At 47.0% G+C, this 19,748-nt stretch overlaps 1 protein-coding gene across 1 annotated transcript in view; it reads right to left on the bottom strand.

The window, feature by feature from the left end:
* cubn (cubilin (intrinsic factor-cobalamin receptor)) overlaps positions 1 to 19,748 on the bottom strand; it is a 65,650-nt gene that overhangs the window by 19,529 nt on the left and 26,373 nt on the right. The window contains exons 33-49 of the mRNA XM_085763488.1: positions 19,574 to 19,702; positions 19,318 to 19,450; positions 16,789 to 16,994; positions 15,690 to 15,871; positions 15,049 to 15,241; positions 14,006 to 14,203; positions 13,203 to 13,349; positions 12,346 to 12,536; positions 8,848 to 9,016; positions 8,333 to 8,507; positions 7,246 to 7,424; positions 6,378 to 6,587; positions 5,861 to 6,001; positions 5,224 to 5,408; positions 3,790 to 3,961; positions 1,023 to 1,226; positions 469 to 618 (exon numbers count right to left, since the gene is read on the bottom strand). Coding sequence (XP_085619614.1) covers positions 469 to 618; positions 1,023 to 1,226; positions 3,790 to 3,961; positions 5,224 to 5,408; positions 5,861 to 6,001; positions 6,378 to 6,587; positions 7,246 to 7,424; positions 8,333 to 8,507; positions 8,848 to 9,016; positions 12,346 to 12,536; positions 13,203 to 13,349; positions 14,006 to 14,203; positions 15,049 to 15,241; positions 15,690 to 15,871; positions 16,789 to 16,994; positions 19,318 to 19,450; positions 19,574 to 19,702 — 2,964 coding nt within the window. The remainder of the gene's footprint in view (positions 1 to 468; positions 619 to 1,022; positions 1,227 to 3,789; positions 3,962 to 5,223; positions 5,409 to 5,860; positions 6,002 to 6,377; positions 6,588 to 7,245; positions 7,425 to 8,332; positions 8,508 to 8,847; positions 9,017 to 12,345; positions 12,537 to 13,202; positions 13,350 to 14,005; positions 14,204 to 15,048; positions 15,242 to 15,689; positions 15,872 to 16,788; positions 16,995 to 19,317; positions 19,451 to 19,573; positions 19,703 to 19,748) is intronic.

Genomic DNA, 19,748 nt, shown 5'->3' with positions numbered 1-19,748 from the left:
TGATGTCACAGCGATGTCACAGTGATGTCACAGTGATGTATGTAAATGTATGTAAGTTGCATTTCTCGAGGCCGCTCTGTACGAAATGGTGAAAACTATTTTCCTTGAAAAGGACAAATAAACACATCGAATCTAATGTCACAGTGATGATACATTCCATCACATCCAGGCCTCCGGAGTGAAAATGTTTTAATTGAGTGCAAATGTTTGACTAATCTTGTAATTTATTTTAACTGATTTTAAAAATTCAATTTTGTTTTTTGTTTTGTTTTGTTTGTTTTATGTTTTTAATTAATGTGACTATGTGTTGAAACTATGTGCTGTCATTCTTGGCCTGGTCTCTCTTGCAAAAGAGATGTTGGATCTCAATGGGACAAACCTGGTTAAATAAAGGTTATAATAATAATAATAAATGTCAGAGGAGCAGTGATGTCACAGTGATGTCACAGTGATGTCATGGTGTGTCACCTGAGAACAGGTACTTGGCCCTGAAGCCCAGGTCTCCCTGGGAGGAGTCGGTCTGGAACTGGACCCAGAGCTCGGGGGTGAAGACCACGATGGGAACTCTGGGGGTCGTCTGCCCGCACAGCTTGGCCAGCAGCTCGCCGTCAGAGTCACCTGGGGGGGGGCAGGGGGGGGGTATCCACTTTTTAAAAAGCAGCTCAAAATACATCTCAACTTCTCTCTCCACATCCTTACATCTTTTTATGATTTCAATAAATGAATTTTTTGTAACTTTTTTTCTATTGTCTCTATTTGTTACTGATCACATTGTTCTTTATCTCTCCATTTCTTCTCATTTTGGTTCATTTTGCTCGTATAATATTGATTATGCACTTTATCTCCTTTTTTTTCTATGTTTATTTGTTAGCCATAGAAATTTATCTTGTTGTAATTTGTTATCGGCTTCGTTCCCTCCGTGCACCATTAATCTAAATGTGTGCTAAATAAATAAACTAAACTAAACTAAACACAGGTAAGGGCCAGTCAACGACCAATAGGAAACAGGAAGTGGTGCTCACCCAGTCTGAACTGCAGGAAGTCGGCGCTGCAGGTCTGGTGGCTCTGCAGGTGCAGGTCTTCCACCAGAACCACGATGGACGAGTTCACGTGTCGCGGGTTCTGAATCCTCCACTCACAGTTCAGGTTGCTGCTGTAGTTGGACACCAGGTATCCAGGAGACGTGAAGTTACCGCCCGCCAGGCTGCTCAGGACGCCGCCGCACACTGAGGACCAATCAGAGACAAGCACCTCAGAAACACACACACCTCAGAAACACACGCAGATGTCCTCAAATGCGTCAAACCAAACTGTTATGAGTTAAACCAGTTGTGACATAAGAGTTATCATTTAAATGTACTTAAAGCAATAAGTCATTAATTAGCAATATATAATATACATTCATACATGGGTTTTAAGAGTTTAATTCTGTTTTCCATTTTTCAATAACACATTGTCACTAGATATGAACATCCTACACTGTCCATCAAACCCTTGTTTTATAACACCACTGTGTTTAAGATTACTGGTTCATTTGACATTGCACAAAGGACAAGTATGGAGCCTCAAAATGTTCACTATATATATATATGTAAAAAATAGTTCTATGAAAAACAGTGTTATATATTTACATATATATATATATATATATATATATAGAGAGAGAGAGAAAAAATAAAACAATAACTTGTGAAAAAAATAATTTTCATATTCTTATCTTCTTTATATCACATATAATTTCATGTCATTTTCATGACAGTGCTGTTGTCAACGGCCATCTTGTCACATTCCTCGTTTCCTAAGCTGACAAGCTCAACAGTTGTTACTAGTTTTAGTGTTGTGGTATTTTTAAAGAAAAATGACATAAAAGGTTGAAAACAACAAGACCAGTGAAAAGAGTGTCATGCCACCTTTAAAGATCAAGTATGAACTGTGTTATTATTTCACTAATGACTACATTACAGTTTATGTTATTTTGTGTTGGTTTGACTAGTTAAAGTAAAGTTACTTTGTGTTCTTATGTTGTTTCATGTCAACATTGCATCATCACTACTGGCAGCCATCTTAAAGGGACAACCAGGAGTTTCTATCTGGTTATAAAAAGTCTCATATTAATGTGGATGAATCTCCGTTACCACTTGTTAATGGTCCATTTTAGATAAATCTATGGTTTTGTCTCTATGGTTATTTTGTTATTATTAGTGGTGGTGGAAATGCTGGGCGAGCCGACCAGCGTTTCTTTACTTTCGGTTTCGTGGCGAGTCATGAGAATAACGCCGCCGTATGAATCTCCGTTTATGGTGGGAACTACGACGGTATGTGATCGTCTTCCAACCTCTGACTTTAATTCTTGATGAATGAAAACATGAGTCTGTCTTGACCCGGTCAAAGAATTTCACGGTGCGGAGGCTCATAAATGTAGTGAGGAAACACTTTGCTTTTACAAAACTCCTCGTTGTCCCTTTAATCTCCAACATCACAGCGTGCTCTTTAGCGCCACCTAATGGATGAGAGTGGGCACTTCAACAGGAGTGCAAGGCGTTAGTGGTGAACGGGGATGGATGTGAACTACACATGACCCTTATAACACTTTCTGCTGAGCCAGGAGTTTTGGGTTCAGGTGCAGTTACACAGAACGGCCACCAGGCGGATTGAGGATGGAAACATCTCAGATATGACCAGGAAGGTGGTAGCCTACACTTCCAGAGAAGATGAGGGTGAAACCAAGGTCACAGAATAAAGTTCTCAGTCAGCAGAGATCAGACTTCAAACAGGTGGGAGGGGAAAGTACCGAGATCAACACATGTCCAACAGTAAAACAGCCACATTGATGATATGAAGTCAGTCGCTCTGTCGCTCTCTTGGCAGTGCCCCTCTGTGCACCAAGTTCTGACCTTTATTTCTCTTATCTTTTGTCTACGTATGCGACTCTGGTTGTTTTTCTTTTGCTTTGTTCTGAAGTGAATTAAAGACGACTCTACTTGAAGATCCATCTTTTCCAGCGTCGTGTTTTGAGTTTTTGAGTTTATTTTACTTCAATGGAGAAGAAAGTTTAAAGGCCCAAATAGGACGATATATACAGTACGTTCTATATATGTTATTTTTCTTTGTAGTGTATTATCCACCTGAGCTTTTTTTGCTTTAATATCTTCAATTATCTTATGTTCTTCATGGTGTTTTCTCAGCCTAAAAGTTAAGGGAAATGTCAGAAGTAATTCACCATGTGGATAGGAAATTCATTTGTAATAAGTAACAGTTTATAGTTAAATGGAATAAATATAAATAAATTCAGATGTTAGAGAGAAAGGCACATGCATACATTTACAGCTAGATGTTTAGATTAGGTGTCTAGCAGTAGTGTGGAATGTACCCTGAGAAATGTGTTTCTTCTCTGTGGGTCATAGTTTTTGGGGAAACTTGACACTGTATCTATGTTTAGTTAGGTCAAGAGGTTAAATGTCAGAAGGTTTAGGTTAGATTCTGTTTTTAGATCTTGTCTTTGTCTGACCATCTTGGTCAAACATATCCTTATATTGGGAGAAGGTGGAGAATTAGAAAACGTATATAAGGTTAGAGCTTTAGGCCAAGAGAGAGAGATCTCATATTGGACCAGAGATGCTCCACGATTCAGCATTTTTGTACACTGTTCTTCTTCTTGTAATAAACTCTTTTTGAATGCAAGAAAAGACGTGTCGGCGGTGATCCCTTCTCTTCATCAACACATCAATACACCACATCTTCTACAGTTCCAGGTGTGTTGGTCTGTCGTCGGGGGTGACGGGTTCTGACCTGCCTCCTCCTGGGTGTCGTACGACGCCGTGAAGCCGCCGTTGGACACGGACGCGTCGGTCCTGAACACCACGGTCATGGTGTTACCGGACGATCGCACCTGAGTTCCTGCTGGGACCGAACCACAGAACCGGTTCAGACGGGGCGCGTCGTCCGCCAGCCCGTTACGCACCTGCAAGACAGAGAGCAGGGCAGAGGACACAGAGTCAGGCCAGACCAGACTGAGACTGGACCTTCAGAACTGGAGTAAGGGAGAATTTAAAGGGATAGTTTACAGAGAGAGTTTTGGCAAATTCTCCTATTGCCATGATCCCTATAGTCATAGCAGGAGGTTCGTTACCTTTAATTGTCGGTATTTCCATGTTTTCCTCATCAAACTCATCAAATACACAATCAACAACTCCACAACGCTCTGGTGGACAAGTTGTGAGCTGCACATTCACCACGCTATGAGATAATAACGTATAATTATGTAACATTACGACACATGAAGCAAATAACCAGAACTACTTTCTCTTCTGAAATCCCTCCGCCCAGCAGCAGCCGTGTCTGGAATGTAGTTCCGGCTGCATTTCCCTCTAAAACAACTCTGTGTGGTAACGTTGTGTTATTATCTCATAGCGTGGTGAATGTGCAGCTCACAACTTGTCCACCAGAGCGTTGTGGAGTTGTTGGATTGTGTATTTGATGAGTTTGATGAGGGAAACCAAGAAATCCCATAATGAGCCTCTGTAGCGTAGCTCTGAGCAGCTCACGGCTCTGCTCCACCGTTCTAAAAACATCTTGCACTAACAGTTAAAGGTAACGAACCTACTGCTATGACTATAGGGATTATGGTGAGAGCAGGGTTCCTACAGCTTAAGCCAAGTTAAGTTTAAGACTTTTTAAGACTTTTTTAAAGCCACTTGAAATGAAATTTAAGACCGACTTCATAATAAACACAAATGCAGAAAAAATCCACCACATCAATTACATAGGGTCAGGGACAATTTTACCCACTTCCAAGGTAAAGTGACTGCTACATGAACATTGGGTTGTGTCTCTTTCCAGCTGTCCTTTCAAAATAAATGCATAAAAAGTCAGGAAAAACAAAACACTGACTCGGGAGCTGGTGATGGTGAGAGATTTAGCGTTGACGGCCGCCACTAACTTCTCTATGTCAGAATGTTACCAATTATTTTGAGATTTGAGACTAATTACAACCATAAAATACCACTTACCATGTGTTAACATTTTTAAGACCTTTGAAAAATTGATTTAAGACATTTTAATGCCAATTAAGGCCTTGTTTTTAGATTAATGAATTCAATGCCTTTTAAGACTTTTTAAGGATCCGTAAGAACCCTGGAGAGGAGGATCTGACTGAATGTTGAACTGTCCCTTTAAAGAGGTGTCATCTGGCTGTTTGAACAAAGTGATGTGATGTGAACTCACCTCTACGTAGTCATAGGAACAGGTCGTCCCGGAGCCTTCCAGCCGCAGGTCGTTGATGGTGAGCGTGACGCGGCGGCCGGCCGGCGCCACCAGCGCCCAGCGGCACAGCCGGCTGTGAGGGTAGAGGTTGGGGTAGTTGGGAGAGGAGATGGTCCCTGAGGGGGCGTTCAGCTCGCCTCCACAGACTGGGGGGGGCAACAGTAGGGGTGGGAGAAAAAATACATTCACAAAGGTATCGCAATTTTCTTTTTGACGATTTTTAAATAGATTTTTTTTTTCAATTTTTTTTTTTTTAATATTGTACAATGTGCATTTGTTCGCCTTTTTTACATCCAGAGAGTCCAGGTTTTGAAAAGGGTTTAAGTTCACTTTATAATGGAGTATGTTCATTTATAGGCTCCTACAGTGTTTGTGTGCAGATAAACTGAATAAATCTGAAAAAATGACTTAGATGTGATGTGTATTTTTTCAGCAATATCGTAGAATTGCAATTTAAATCGAATCGCCATCCAAACAATCGTAGAAGAATGGAATCCGGAGAAAAGCGAATTGTCCCAGCCCTAGTTGATGATGATGGTGATGATGATGAGTGTGTGTGTGTGTGTGTGTGTGTGTGTGTGTCTGTGTGTGTGTGTACCTTCCACACTGGCCTCGAACCTCAGCCTGAAACCTGCCGCGTTTCCACTGGAGTCACTGACGAACCTGACGAAGGCAAAACTGTCGGATGTTTCCATGGCGACGGGAAGGTTAGCGCCACAGTGTCTGCCCAGGAGACGTCCTGCAACACACACAACACACACAACACACACAGACACACACTGATGATGATGATGATGATGATGGAGAAGACGATGTTTTCTGTATCCTTAAATGATGTCTGCTTCATATCAGCCGCCAGGCGCTTTGTAACCGACCGACTCCTATTGTCAACTGCACCGGCAGTGTTTATGTCCCTTGTACTTTTTGGGCAAGGCAAGACAAGGCAATTTTATTAGTATAGCCCGTTTTTACCACCAGTTTGTCTCAAAGGGCTTTACAAGGCATCACAACAACATCCTCTGTCCTTAGACCCTCACATCCACTGAGGAAAAACTCCATAGAAAACCCTTTTAACAGGGAAAAATGGGCAAATAAATATTTCAAATGTGCGTCACCTGAAGCGTTGTACTCTCTGATCTCCACGTAGTCGTTGGAGCAGCCCGAGCTGGCCTGCAGGCTGAAGTTCTGGTAGCTGAGGGTCAGGAAGTGGCCGGTCGGACCCTCCAGGAACCACTCGCAGCTGGAGCCGTCGGGGTAGTTGGACCCCGGGAAGCCCGGACTGCTGACGGCCCCACTCTGACCGATGTAGGTCCCTCCACACGTTCCTGAGGGGAGGGTGGGGTGGTGATGAGGTAACTTTAAGGAAACTTTGAGGAATATCAGCTTCTGCCATCAAACAGAAGGTTTAGAGTTCCAGGCTGAGGAACTCTTCTGTCCCTCAGTCTGTCAAACTGTTCAATCAGAGTTTGGGCTCTAAGTCGACTAGACCCTAGGGTTCATGTACAGACTGAGCACTGGCTGTTGCACCAAAGACACTTTGTAATGTTGGATTTATGTTGTGAATGTAGTTAGGAGGTAGTTTGTGTGTTTTTTCTTTAAATGTGACTTTTGAGGGTAACATTTATGCTTTTTGTAAATGTATGTTTTTGATATTTTGTTATTATTTGTGTGAAACCTTGGACGTCATGGGACGCAAGACACATTTCAGAGTGATCTGATAATAAAGTATAATCTTATCTTATCTTATCTTTTAATAAGAACTAGATCTACACCCAACACTCACCTGTGGAGTAGCGGGCCTTGAAGCCTTTGTGCTGACTCACCTGTGGAGTACTTGGCCTTGAAGCCTTTGTGCTGACTCACCTGTGGAGTACTTGGCCTTGAAGCCTTTGTGCTGACTCACCTGTGGAGTACTTGGCCTTGAAGCCTTTGTGCTGACTCACCTGTGGAGTACTTGGCCTTGAAGCCTTTGTGCTGACTCACCTGTGGAGTAGCGGGCCTTGAAGCCTTTGTGCGTGACGCTGGTGTCGGTGCGGAAGCGGAGCAGCATGGCCGAGCCGGTGGAGTGCTGAGTGGACGGTCGCGTGTTGCCACAGAGACGGGAAATCACGTCGGCGTTCAGCGTCGGTCCGTCTCTCAGCTCCAGGTAGTCGTAGCGACAGCTGAGGAAACAGGAGGAAGACCGTGAGACTGGACCAGGACCAGGACCAGGACCAGGACCAGGACTAGAGACCAGGACCAGGACCAGGACCAGGACCAGGACCAGGACCAGGACTAGAGACCAGGACCAGGACCAGGACCAGGACCAGGACCAGGACCAGAACCAGGACTAGAGACCAGGACCAGGACCAGGACCAGGACCAGGACCAGGACCAGGACCAGGACCAGGACCAGGACTAGAGACCAGGACCAGGACCAGGACTAGAGACCAGGACTAGAGACCAGGACTAGAGACCAGGACCAGGACCAGGACCAGGACCAGAACCAGGACCAGGACCAGGACTAGAGACCAGGACCAGGACCAGGACCAGAACCAGGACCAGAACCAGGACCAGGACCAGGACCAGGACCAGGAGTCCTCCTCCTCACTGTGCGTTCACACCAAAAGATTCCAAAGCGCCAAAAACGCTCGAGGGTGGGCGTCAGACAAGACAGCTTCCAAAACGGCAAAATATTTTCAGCCGCTTTGGCCGCTCGTCACGTGACTGACGTCAACATTCGATCGCGCTGGTCATTGGGGAGCCGAAATACAAAAAAAAGAGGAAAAAAAAGGCAGTCGATGGACATCTCTATTCTGACAGGCTGCCGCCGGTTGTCACCGAACTGTGTCATAGCTAATTACCCTAAAGTTAACCAGGGTTCAACTTCTCCTCTGGTGACGCTTTGGAAGCTTTGGAAGCTTTGGAAGCTTTGGAAGCGCTGCAACGCCTGTTGACGCTTTGGACGTTCAGTGTCGCCGGCTCTCATTGAAAATGAATTGACTTCCGGCGTTTTGACGCTTTGGAAGCTTTTGGTGTGAACGCACAGTAAACCGACGGATCGGAACCAGAACAGGAAGCAGCCGACCTACCTGGACGTGGGCTCGATGTAGAAGTCGTCCTCGAAGTCGAGCTTGACTTCCTCCCCATTGGGAACGGTGATGACCCAGACACAGTCGATGTTCTGGGGGTAGTTCTGGGGGTAGTTGGGTGAGGTGATGTAACCGGGGGGGTCGCCATGGTTGAGCTCGATGAAGCCGCCACACGCTGCGGAGAAGAGTTTACTGGTTTAGGTTTACAGGTTTACAGGTGGTGGTCTACCTCTCTATGCTGGTCTACTTGTCTGTAGTGGTCTACTTGTCTGTAGTGGTCTACTTGTAGTGGTCTACTTGTCTGTAGTGGTCTACTTGTAGTGGTCTACTTGTAGTGGTCTACTTGTAGTGGTCTACTTGTCTGTAGTGGTCTACTTGTCCACCCACCGGACCGTTATGGGACTTGAACCCACCGGACCGTTATGGGACTTGAACCCACTTGAACCTTGTCAGGTGTTTAGAAAGGTGTATATTATATAGATAGTATATATATATAGATGTAGATGTGTCGTTACCTTGGCTGTGGGCTTCGAAGGTGAGCTGGAAGCCGCTGGCCTCGTTGCTGGCGTCAGACACAAAGTGAACAAACAGGTCGTTGTCGGTGGTCTGGATCAGGGAGGGGGGGCTGGCTCCACACAGCCGACCCCCCAGCAGAGGAGCCGAGGCATCCGGGCCGTTCCTCACCTGGGGACAGACCGGAGTTAAACCACCAACACTGGAGCCACTGGAGCCACGCCTAACTGTGCGTTCACACCAAAAGCTTTCAAAGCGTCAAAAACGCTCGAGGGTGGGCGTCAGACAAGACAGTTCCCAAAACGACAAATATTTTCAGCAGCTTTGGCCGCTCGTCACAAAGTTCGATCGCACTGGTCAATGGGGAGCAGAAATACAAAAAAAAGAAAAAAAGGCAGCTGAAGGACGTCTCTATTCTGACAGGTTGCCGCTGAACCGCGTCATAGCTAATTACCCTTAACCAGGGTTCAACTTCTCGTCTGGTGACGCTTTGGACGCTTTGGACGCTTTGGAAGCTTTGGAAGCTTTGGAAGCTTTGGAAGCGCGGCGACGCCTGTTGAAGCTTTGGACGCTTTGGAAGCGCGGCGATGCCTGTTGACGCTTTAGAAGCTTTGGAAGCTTTGGAAGCTTTGGAAGCTTTGGAAGCTTTGGAAGCGCGGCGACGCCTGTTGAAGCTTTGGAAGCTTTGGAAGCTTTGGAAGCTTTGGACGCTTTGGACGCTTTGGAAGCTTTGGAAGCTTTGGAAGCTTAGGAAGCTTTGGACGCTTTGGAAGCTTTGGAAGCGCGGCGACGCCTGTTGAAGCTTTAGAAGCTTTGGAAGCTTTGGAAGCGCGGCGACGCCTGTTGAAGCTTTGGAAGCTTTGGACGCTTTGGAAGCTTTGGAAGCTTTGGAAGCGCGGCGACGCCTGTTGAAGCTTTGGAAGCTTTGGATGCTTTGGAAGCTTTGGAAGCGCGGCGACGCCTGTTGAAGCTTTAGAAGCTTTAGAAGCTTTGGACGCTTTGGAAGCTTTGGAAGTGCGGCGACGCCTGTTGACGCTTTAGAAGCTTTAGAAGCTTTGGAAGCTTTGGAAGCTTTGGATGCTTTGGAAGCTTTGGAAGCTTTGGAAGCTTTGGAAGCTTTGGACACTTTGGAAGCTTTGGAAGCTTTGGACACTTTGGAAGCTTTGGAAGCTTTGGAAGCACGGCGACGCCTGTTGAAGCTTTGGACGCTTTGGAAGCTTTGGAAGCGCGGCGACGCCTGTTGAAGCTTTGGACGCTTTGGAAGCTTTGGAAGCGCGGCGACGCCTGTTGAAGCTTTGGACGCTTTGGAAGCGCGGCGACGCCTGTTGACGCTTTAGAAGCTTTGGAAGCTTTGGAAGCGCGGCGACGCCTGTTGACGCTTTAGAAGCTTTGGATGCTTTGGAAGCTTTGGAAGCGCGGCGACGCCTGTTGAAGCTTTGGAAGCTTTGGATGCTTTGGAAGCTTTGGAAGCGCGGCGACGCCTGTTGAAGCTTTAGAAGCTTTGGAGGCTTTGGAAGCTTTGGATGCTTTGGAAGCTTTGGAAGCGCGGCGACGCCTGTTGAAGCTTTAGAAGCTTTAGAAGCTTTGGAAGCTTTGGATGCTTTGGAAGCTTTGGAAGCGCGGCGACGCCTGTTGAAGCTTTAGAAGCTTTGGAGGCTTTGGAAGCTTTGGATGCTTTGGAAGCTTTGGAAGCGCGGCGACGCCTGTTGACGCTTTAGAAGCTTTAGAAGCTTTGGAAGCTTTGGATGCTTTGGAAGCTTTGGAAGCGCGGCGACGCCTGTTGAAGCTTTGGAAGCTTTGGAAGCGCGGCGACGCCTGTTGAAGCTTTGGAAGCTTTGGATGCTTTGGACGCTTTGGAAGCTTTGGAAGCTTTGGAAGCTTTGGAAGCGCAGCGACGCCTGTTGAAGCTTTGGAAGCTTTGGAAGCTTTGGACGCTTTGGAAGCTTTGGATGCTTTGGAAGCTTTGGAAGCGCGGCGACGCCTGTTGACGCTTTAGAAGCTTTAGAAGCTTTGGAAGCTTTGGAAGCTTTGGATGCTTTGGAAGCTTTGGAAGCGCGGCGACGCCTGTTGAAGCTTTGGAAGCTTTGGAAGCGCGGCGACGCCTGTTGAAGCTTTGGAAGCTTTGGATGCTTTCGACGCTTTGGAAGCTTTGGAAGCGCAGCGACGCCTGTTGAAGCTTTGGAAGCTTTGGACGCTTTGGAAGCTTTGGAAGCTTTGGAAGCTTTGGAAGCTTTGGAAGCGCGGCGACGCCTGTTGAAGCTTTGGAAGCTTTGGAAGCTTTGGACGCTTTGGAAGCTTTGGACGCTTTGGACGCTTTGGAAGCTTTGGACGCTTTGGAAGCTTTGGAAGCTTTGGACGCTTTGGAAGCTTTGGAAGCTTTGGAAGCTTTGGAAGCGCGGCGACGCCTGTTGAAGCTTTGGAAGCTTTGGACACTTTGGAAGCTTTGGAAGCTTTGGAAGCGCGGCGACGCCTGTTGAAGCTTTGGAAGCTTTGGAAGCTTTGGAAGCGCGGCGACGCCTGTTGAAGCTTTGGAAGCTTTGGAAGCTTTGGAAGCGCGGCGACGCCTGTTGAAGCTTTGGAAGCTTTGGACGCTTTGGAAGCTTTGGACGCTTTGGACGCTTTGGAAGCTTTGGAAGCTTTGGAAGCTTTGGAAGCTTTGGACACTTTGGAAGCTTTGGAAGCTTTGGAAGCACGGCGACGCCTGTTGAAGCTTTGGATGCTTTGGAAGCTTTGGAAGCGCGGCGACGCCTGTTGAAGCTTTGGACGCTTTGGAAGCGCGGCGACGCCTGTTGAAGCTTTGGACGCTTTGGAAGCGCGGCGACGCCTGTTGAAGCTTTGGAAGCTTTGGACGCTTTGGAAGCTTTGGACGCTTTGGAAGCGCGGCGACGCCTGTTGAAGCTTTGGAAGCTTTGGAAGCTTTGGAAGCTTTGGACGCTTTGGAAGCTTTGGAAGTGCGGCGACACCTGTTGAAGCTTTGGACGCTTTGGATGCTTTGGAAGCTTTGGAAGCTTTGGATGCTTTGGATGCTTTGGATGCTTTGGAAGCTTTGGACGCTTTGGAAGCTTTGGACGCTTTGGAAGCTTTGGAAGTGCGGCGACACCTGTTGAAGCTTTGGACGCTTTGGATGCTTTGGAAGCTTTGGAAGCTTTGGAAGCTTTGGAAGCGCGGCGACGCCTGTTGAAGCTGTGGAAGCTTTGGACGCTTTGGAAGCTTTGGACGCTTTGGAAGCTTTGGAAGCTTTGGAAGCGCGGCGACGCCTGTTGAAGCTGTGGAAGCTTTGGACGCTTTGGAAGCTTTGGAAGCTTTGGAAGCTTTGGAAGCGCGGCGACGCCTGTTGAAGCTTTGGATGCTCAGTGTCGCCGGGTTCTCATTGAAAATGAATTGACTTCCGGCGTTTTGACGCTTTGGAAGCTTTTGGTGTGAACACACAGTAAGATGGACACCTGAGACCTGAGCATAGACCCCCCGGCCCCCCAGACCTGACCATTACCCCCCCTCACCTCCAGGTAGTCCCCCGAGCTGCAGCCGGTCCCGTAGCCCTGGATCTGGAACGGGCTCTGGAAGGTGACGGAGACTCTGAAGCCGGGAGTCACCATGACGTGCCAGCTGCAGTCGAGTCCGGGCCGGTAGTTCTGAGGGTAGTGGGGGCTGCTCAGCACCCCCCGGTCCACATGGAGGAGCCCCCCGCAGCCTGAACACACACACACACACAGCCACGATCAATACTGCTGATCATGGAACTATTGGAGTGTATTTTCTACCTACTCATTTGTTAAGTAATTTACCCTGAGAGTTATTGATGTGTTTAGTTTATGATCCACTTTAAATTCTTTACTTTTACCTTCTGAACCATCTCACTACCTTCTCCAGGTGTGTTCTTTGCTTGCCTGAAGGTAAATGACCATTATGATATGAACTAAGGCTTTGTTCAGACTGAAGGCCATATGTTTAGGTCACTTTTTCTGGACACCTGTATCTGGTTTGCCTCACCTATATTTATGTTAGCCTAAAGGTTAACTGACTGGTCAAGATGTCAAATACCAGAGGGTAATTTGGACATGTTGGGTATTGTCTCAGTTTATGACCATCCAGGTCAGCTACATCCTTCTGTTTAGAGGTGGAGTTTTAGAAACATATATAAGGTCAGGACTTTTGGCCAAGAGACAGAGGTCTCATATTGGCTCCAGAGGCTTCTCAAAGATTCAGCTTTTTGACACTGTATTTTTTTTTGTAATAAACTTTTTTTTACCATCTACAAAGAAGACGTGTCAGAGTGGTCATCTTTTCATCAGCATCGACATCGAAATATAATACACTATATATATCAATGTTGTCCCAGGGTGCAACGACCTCTGACCTTTGGAGTAGGAGGCGTTGAAGCCGCGGCCGCTGACGCTGCTGTCGGAGGAGAAGTGGATGAACATGGCATCTCCGGTGGAGTGGAGCGAACCGGGAGGCTCCCGACCGCAGAGCGTCGCTAGGACCGGAGAGATGCTGGTGTCACCTGTAGAGACACACACACACACACACACACACACACAGGTGAGCAGTGTAAACCTAGACAGGTTCAGCACTCACCACTGAGACCTTTATAACCTGGTAGACTGGACTTCCCTTCACACCAGACGGCTCCATCACTGGTTTCTGGTCATTTATAAAACCATTCTCGGCATCACACCTCTCTACCTCTCTTCCCTTCTGCACCTCTTCCACCCTGCCCGCAGTCTAAGGTCCAGTGCATTCATCAACCTCTCCATCCCCAAAGTCCGCACCGTCTTCGGACAGTGCCTTCCGGTTCGCTGCAGCCTTCGACTGGAACACCTTAACAAAACACCTTAAACTTTCTGTCTTCACCTCTCTCTGTCTTCAAACAAAATCTGCTACAGATCACAGTCGACTCCTGCACTTGCTAATAGGCCTCTTGTCATGTCCTACTGATTAACGTTTTATTGTATTGTATTGTATTGTATTATATTGAATTTTTCTGTGTAATTCATTAACCTTGTTTTCACTTTTAGCACTCCCCTCCCTCTTCCCCTTCAGGCTGCACTTGAAAATAAGAATTTTGTTCTTAATTTGCTCGCCTGGTTAAATAAAGGTTAAAAAAAACAAACAAACAAAACAAACAGGTGCAGCTCCGTCTCCCTGACAACGCCTCACCGTCCCTGATGACCAGGCTGTCGAAGTAGCAGGTGGGGTAGTCCTCCATGTCCAGGGACAGGATGTTGAACTCCACCGTGGAGCCTGGAGACCGGATCAACCAGGTGCACTCCTGGTCCGGGAGGTAGTTCTCTGGCCAGCCGGGGGAGAAGAGGAACGCTGGAGAGTCCTGAGTCATCAGCAGCCCGCCACACGCACCTGACACACACACACACACACAACCACACACACACACACACACACACACACACACTTTAACAGCTGTCGGGATGGAGCTCTGCTGTGGTCCAAACCACAATGCCCTTGGAGCACCACTCAAAACTATTAACAAAAAACTGCTTCTTCCAACTAAGGAACATCTCCAAGCTAAGAACTCTGGTCTCAAAGGCTGAGTTGGAAATGATTATCCATGCTTTTATCTCGTCTCGTTTAGATTATTGTAACAGTCTTTTTACTTAGAAAGAGCTCGACCGTCTCCAGGTTATCCAGAACTCCGCTGCAAGGCTTTTAACTCACACAAACAGAAGGGCACAAATCACGCCTGTTTTAGCCTCACTCCATTGGTTACCTTTGCATTTTAGAATACATTTTAGTTCTCACTTTTAGAGCCTTACAGGGTCAAGCTCCTTCTTACCTGTCTGATTTTATACAGTTTTACCCCCCCACCCGCAGTCTGAGGTCCTCTGACCAACGGCTTTTAGTTGTTCCCCTCACGCACTTTAAAACCAGAGGTGACAGATCTTTTCCTGCTGTAGCTCCCAGGTTGTGGAACGCTTTACCCTTTTCATTACGCTCTTTGGATTCTGTTGATACTTTTAAAAAGAACTTAAAGACTCACCTATTTAAACAGGCATTTGGTTAACCTGTGGGTCTTTGTACCTGTGCTTTTCTTGTATGTTTTTTTGTTTTTTTTGGTCTTGTTTTGTTTTGCTCTGCCTTGTTGCCACTGTTTTAACACTGTGAAGCACTTTGTGGTTTTTACCTGCGAAAGGTCCTATACAAATAAAGTTTATTAAACCCTCCTGGTCTCATGTGGGTCTGACCTGGGGGGATGGTGGGCGGCGGTCCCGAGTCCTGGACGGCGGTCCACGCCACCAGGAAGCCCCGCCCCCCCTGCACGCTGTCAGACTGGAACTGCAGCGTCAGCGTGTTCCCGCTGCTCCTCAGGGGGGGGGGCAGCTGCAGACCACAGAACGTCCCCAGGGGGTAGGAGTGAACGCTGGGGCCGTCGAAGACCTGAGGGAGGATCAGGATCAGGATCAGGATCGGGATTGGGACCGATCATCATCATTATCATCATTTTAATTGATATATAAATTTCTTTTTTTGTTTTGTTTTATATATACATAATCTATTCCTTCGGCACCTTTAAATTGATGCTGATGGTGGAGTCCACACATACGAAATGGTGCAATTACTGTAAGACCCAGAGACTGGCAATACTGAGGCAAGATGCAATATGCAAAAAGTGCAATAATTATTTATTACTTTGTATGAACTATGAACTTAGTCGTGTCTGTAAGTGATTTCTGTTGGTTGTGTGTGTGTGTGAAATGGTGAATGGTTTTAAAATCTGTCTTGCAGGATGCACAGCATTGATTGTCCAAGACAGTTTTCCCTCCGGCGACATTAGAGTTTATTTTGATTGATTGATTTGATTGATTGACCGGGGCCGGGATCTCACCTTGAGGTCGTCATAGTAACAGTCGTACAGGTCCTCGATGTCCATGTCCAGGAAGTGGAGCTGGACGTAGCGGTCGCCGCCCACGGTGACGGTCCAGCGGTAGTTGGCGTTGCCGGGATACGTTCTGGGATACAGGGGGGAGGCGATCTGCCCGGACTCTCCCGTCACATCGTTACCGTAGACTGAGGAGCAGAGAGGTCAGAGGTCAGAGGTCAGAGGTCAGAGGTCAGCGGCTAGGCTCTGACATCACGGTAATGCTTTACTTGAATAGGTGTTCATAAGATTGACATAACAGCTGTCATAAACATCAATGAATACTTCTGACAGCTGTGGTTAAGTGTCATTCGGTAAGTTATTTCACTTTTGATGCAAAGTTGACATTGTTTGAGATGTTTTTGTTCTGACAACTTGACATAAAGACAATTTAAAGGGGACATATTCTGCTCATTTCTGCTTCTTGACATGGTACCTTGATGTCTAAAAGTAATGTTAGTAACATGCTTTGGTCAGAAAAACCAAAAGATTGAACACAGCTGGGTTCTCTACACACCAGTTTCACAGCCCTGCTCTAAACGGTCGGTTTACAGTCTTCGCTCTGGTAGCTGAGGCAACCATGGTAACCATGGGAGCGAGGGCTTGAATATTCACATCACCTGGCTTGTGATGTAATAAGCCGGGTGAAATTAAAAACGGCTTGTTAAGAGACACATTTTCTGACTATGGCAGTTTACAAAATGTTGACGTAGTTGTCAAAACTGACGTTTAAGGGGTGAGGAGGCGCTCCAGATACGCAAATACACACACTAAAGCAATGAAAAAGTGAGTTTTGCATAATATGTCCCCTTTAAACTGTCATAGCAGACCTAATTGCCAAACTTTAAAAAATTATGTCAAGTTCTCATAACAAAAACATCTCAAACAATGTCAACTTTGCATAGGGTTAGCATAACTTACCGAATGACACTTAACCACAGCTGTCAGAAGTATTCATTGGTGTTTATGACAGTTTTATGTCAATCTTATGAATACCTATTACAGTAAAGTGTTACCGACATCACAGTGACATCACAGTGACATCACAGTGGCATCACAGACTCACGGTGAGTGAAGGACGCTCTGAATCCGGCGCCGCTCACGGACGCGTCGGACACGAACTTGACCCAGAGGATGTGACCGATCACCGACGTGTAGTTGGAGGGAAGAGACGTCCCACAGAACCGACCAACCAGAGCGCCCGTAGAGTTCCCCTCCCGGATCTCCAGGAAGTCGTTCTGACAGCCGAAGCCCCCCTGCAGGTGGAAGACCCTGAAGGCAACACAACACGGGTGGTTAAAAGACCCTGAACGCAACACAACACAGGCGGTTAAAAGACCCTGAACACAACACAGGAGGTTAAAAGACCCTGAACGCAACACAACACAGGAGGTTAAAAGACCCTGAAGGCAACACAACACAGGAGGTTAAAAGACCCTGAAGGCAACACAACACAGGCGGTTAAAAGACCCTGAACACAACACAGGAGGTTAAAAGACCCTGAACGCAACACAACACAGGAGGTTAAAAGACCCTGAAGGCAACACAACACAGGAGGTTAAAAGACCCTGAAGGCAACACAACACAGGAGGTTAAAAGACCCTGAACGCAACACAACACAGGAGGTTAAAAGACCCTGAAGGCAACACAACACAGGAGGTTAAAAGACCCTGAACGCAACACAACACAGGAGGTTAAAAGACCCTGAAGGCAACACAGGAGGTTAAAAGACCCTGAACGCAACACAACACAGGAGGTTAAAAGACCCTGAATGCAACACAGGAGGTTAAAAGACCCTGAAGGCAACACAACACAGGAGGTTAAAAGACCCTGAACGCAACACAACACAGGAGGTTAAAAGACCCTGAACGCAACACAACACAGGAGGTTAAAAGACCCTGAAGGCAACACAGGAGGTTAAAAGACCCTGAACGCAACACAACACAGGAGGTTAAAAGACCCTGAACGCAACACAACACAGGAGGTTAAAAGACCCTGAACGCAACACAACACAGGAGGTTAAAAGACCCTGAACGCAACACAACACGGGTGGTTAAAAGACCCTGAAGGCAACACAACACGGGAGGTTAAAAGACCCTGAACGCAACACAACACGGGTGGTTAAAAGACCCTGAACGCAACACAACACAGGAGGTTAAAAGACCCTGAACGCAACACAACACAGGAGGTTAAAAGACCCTGAACGCAACACAACACGGGAGGTTAAAAGACCCTGAACGCAACACAACACGGGAGGTTAAAAGACCCTGAACGCAACACAACACGGGTGGTTAAAAGACCCTGAACGCAACACAACACAGGAGGTTAAAAGACCCTGAACGCAACACAACACAGGAGGTTAAAAGACCCTGAACGCAACACAGGAGGTTAAAAGACCCTGAACGCAACACAGGAGGTTAAAAGACCCTGAACGCAACACAACACGGGAGGTTAAAAGACCCTGAACGCAACACAACACGGGAGGTTAAAAGACCCTGAACGCAACACAGGAGGTTAAAAGACCCTGAACGCAACACAGGAGGTTAAAAGACCCTGAACGCAACACAACACGGGAGGTTAAAAGACCCTGAACGCAACACAACACAGGCGGTTAAAAGACCCTGAACGCAACACAACACAGGCGGTTAAAAGACCCTGAACACAACACAACACAGGCGGTTAAAAGACCCTGAACGCAACACAACACAGGCGGTTAAAAGACCCTGAACGCAACACAACACAGGCGGTTAAAAGACCCTGAACGCAACACAGGAGGTTAAAAGACCCTGAACGCAACACAGGAGGTTAAAAGACCCTGAACGCAACACAACACGGGTGGTTAAAAGACCCTGAACGCAACACAACACAGGCGGTTAAAAGACCCTGAACGCAACACAACACGGGTGGTTAAAAGACCCTGAACGCAACACAACACGGGTGGTTAAAAGACCCTGAAGGCAACACAACACAGGAGGTTAAAAGACCCTGAACGCAACACAACACAGGAGGTTAAAAGACCCTGAACGCAACACAACACAGGCGGTTAAAAGACCCTGAATGCAACACAGGAGGTTAAAAGACCCTGAACGCAACACAACACGGGTGGTTAAAGACCCTGAACGCAACACAACACAGGAGGTTAAAAGACCCTGAACGCAACACAACACAGGAGGTTAAAAGACCCTGAACGCAACACAACACAGGAGGTTAAAAGACCCTGAAGGCAACACAACACAGGAGGTTAAAAGACCCTGAATGCAACACCGGCGTTTCACCACCAGCTCCTCCCTCTCTTTTAATCAGATTAATCAATCAGTATTTTCTCATGTGTGTTTGATTTGACCCCATATCGATCAATAAATCCAGAAAAAAGATGGTCAGTAAACAGTTAGTAAAGGTCAGATAAACAGTCGGTTAAGGTCGGTAAACAGCAGATAAACAGTCGGTAAGAGGACTGACGTGAAGGTGAGTAAACAGTCGTTAAAGGTCAGTAAACAGTTGGTAAAGGTCAATAAATAGATGGTTAAGGTCAAAAACAGACGGTAAGGCTCAGTAGACAGTTAGTAAAGGTAAAAGGTAAGTAAAGAGGACTGACGTGAAGGACAGCTGCAGCCGGTTTCCTGGGGAACTCCTGATGGTCCAGACACACTCCACGTTGGGGGGGTAGGCGTCGGGGTAGTTGGGGCTGTTGAAGGCTCCACTCTCCATCACCAGGTCTCCTCCACAGCCTGGTGAGGGGGGGTCAGGGGGGGTCAGGGGCGGTTAGAGGGGGGTTAGAGGAGGGTTAGAGGGGGGTCAGGTCACAGCAGCAGAAGGAGACCTTCACAGTGACCAATCAGAGTGAGTCTCACCTGAGGTGGAGGCGGAGAACGTGGCTCTGAAGCCTTTCCTGGAGACCGAGTGGTCGGAGACGAAGTTCACCACCAGGGCGCTGCTGAAGGAGGTGACGGGGTGAGGGACGGTGTTGCCGCAGTAACGTCCTGGAGACAACAACACACTGTTAGTAGCTGGTTTCCATCACAGCTT

Source organism: Trachurus japonicus, chromosome 20, assembly GCF_045865225.1.
Source record: "Trachurus japonicus isolate A0001 chromosome 20, Traja_1.0".
NCBI lineage: Eukaryota > Metazoa > Chordata > Actinopteri > Carangiformes > Carangidae > Trachurus > Trachurus japonicus.
The sequence above is the reverse complement of the archived record's forward strand: the minus strand, read 5'-3'. Positions and strand labels throughout refer to the sequence as shown.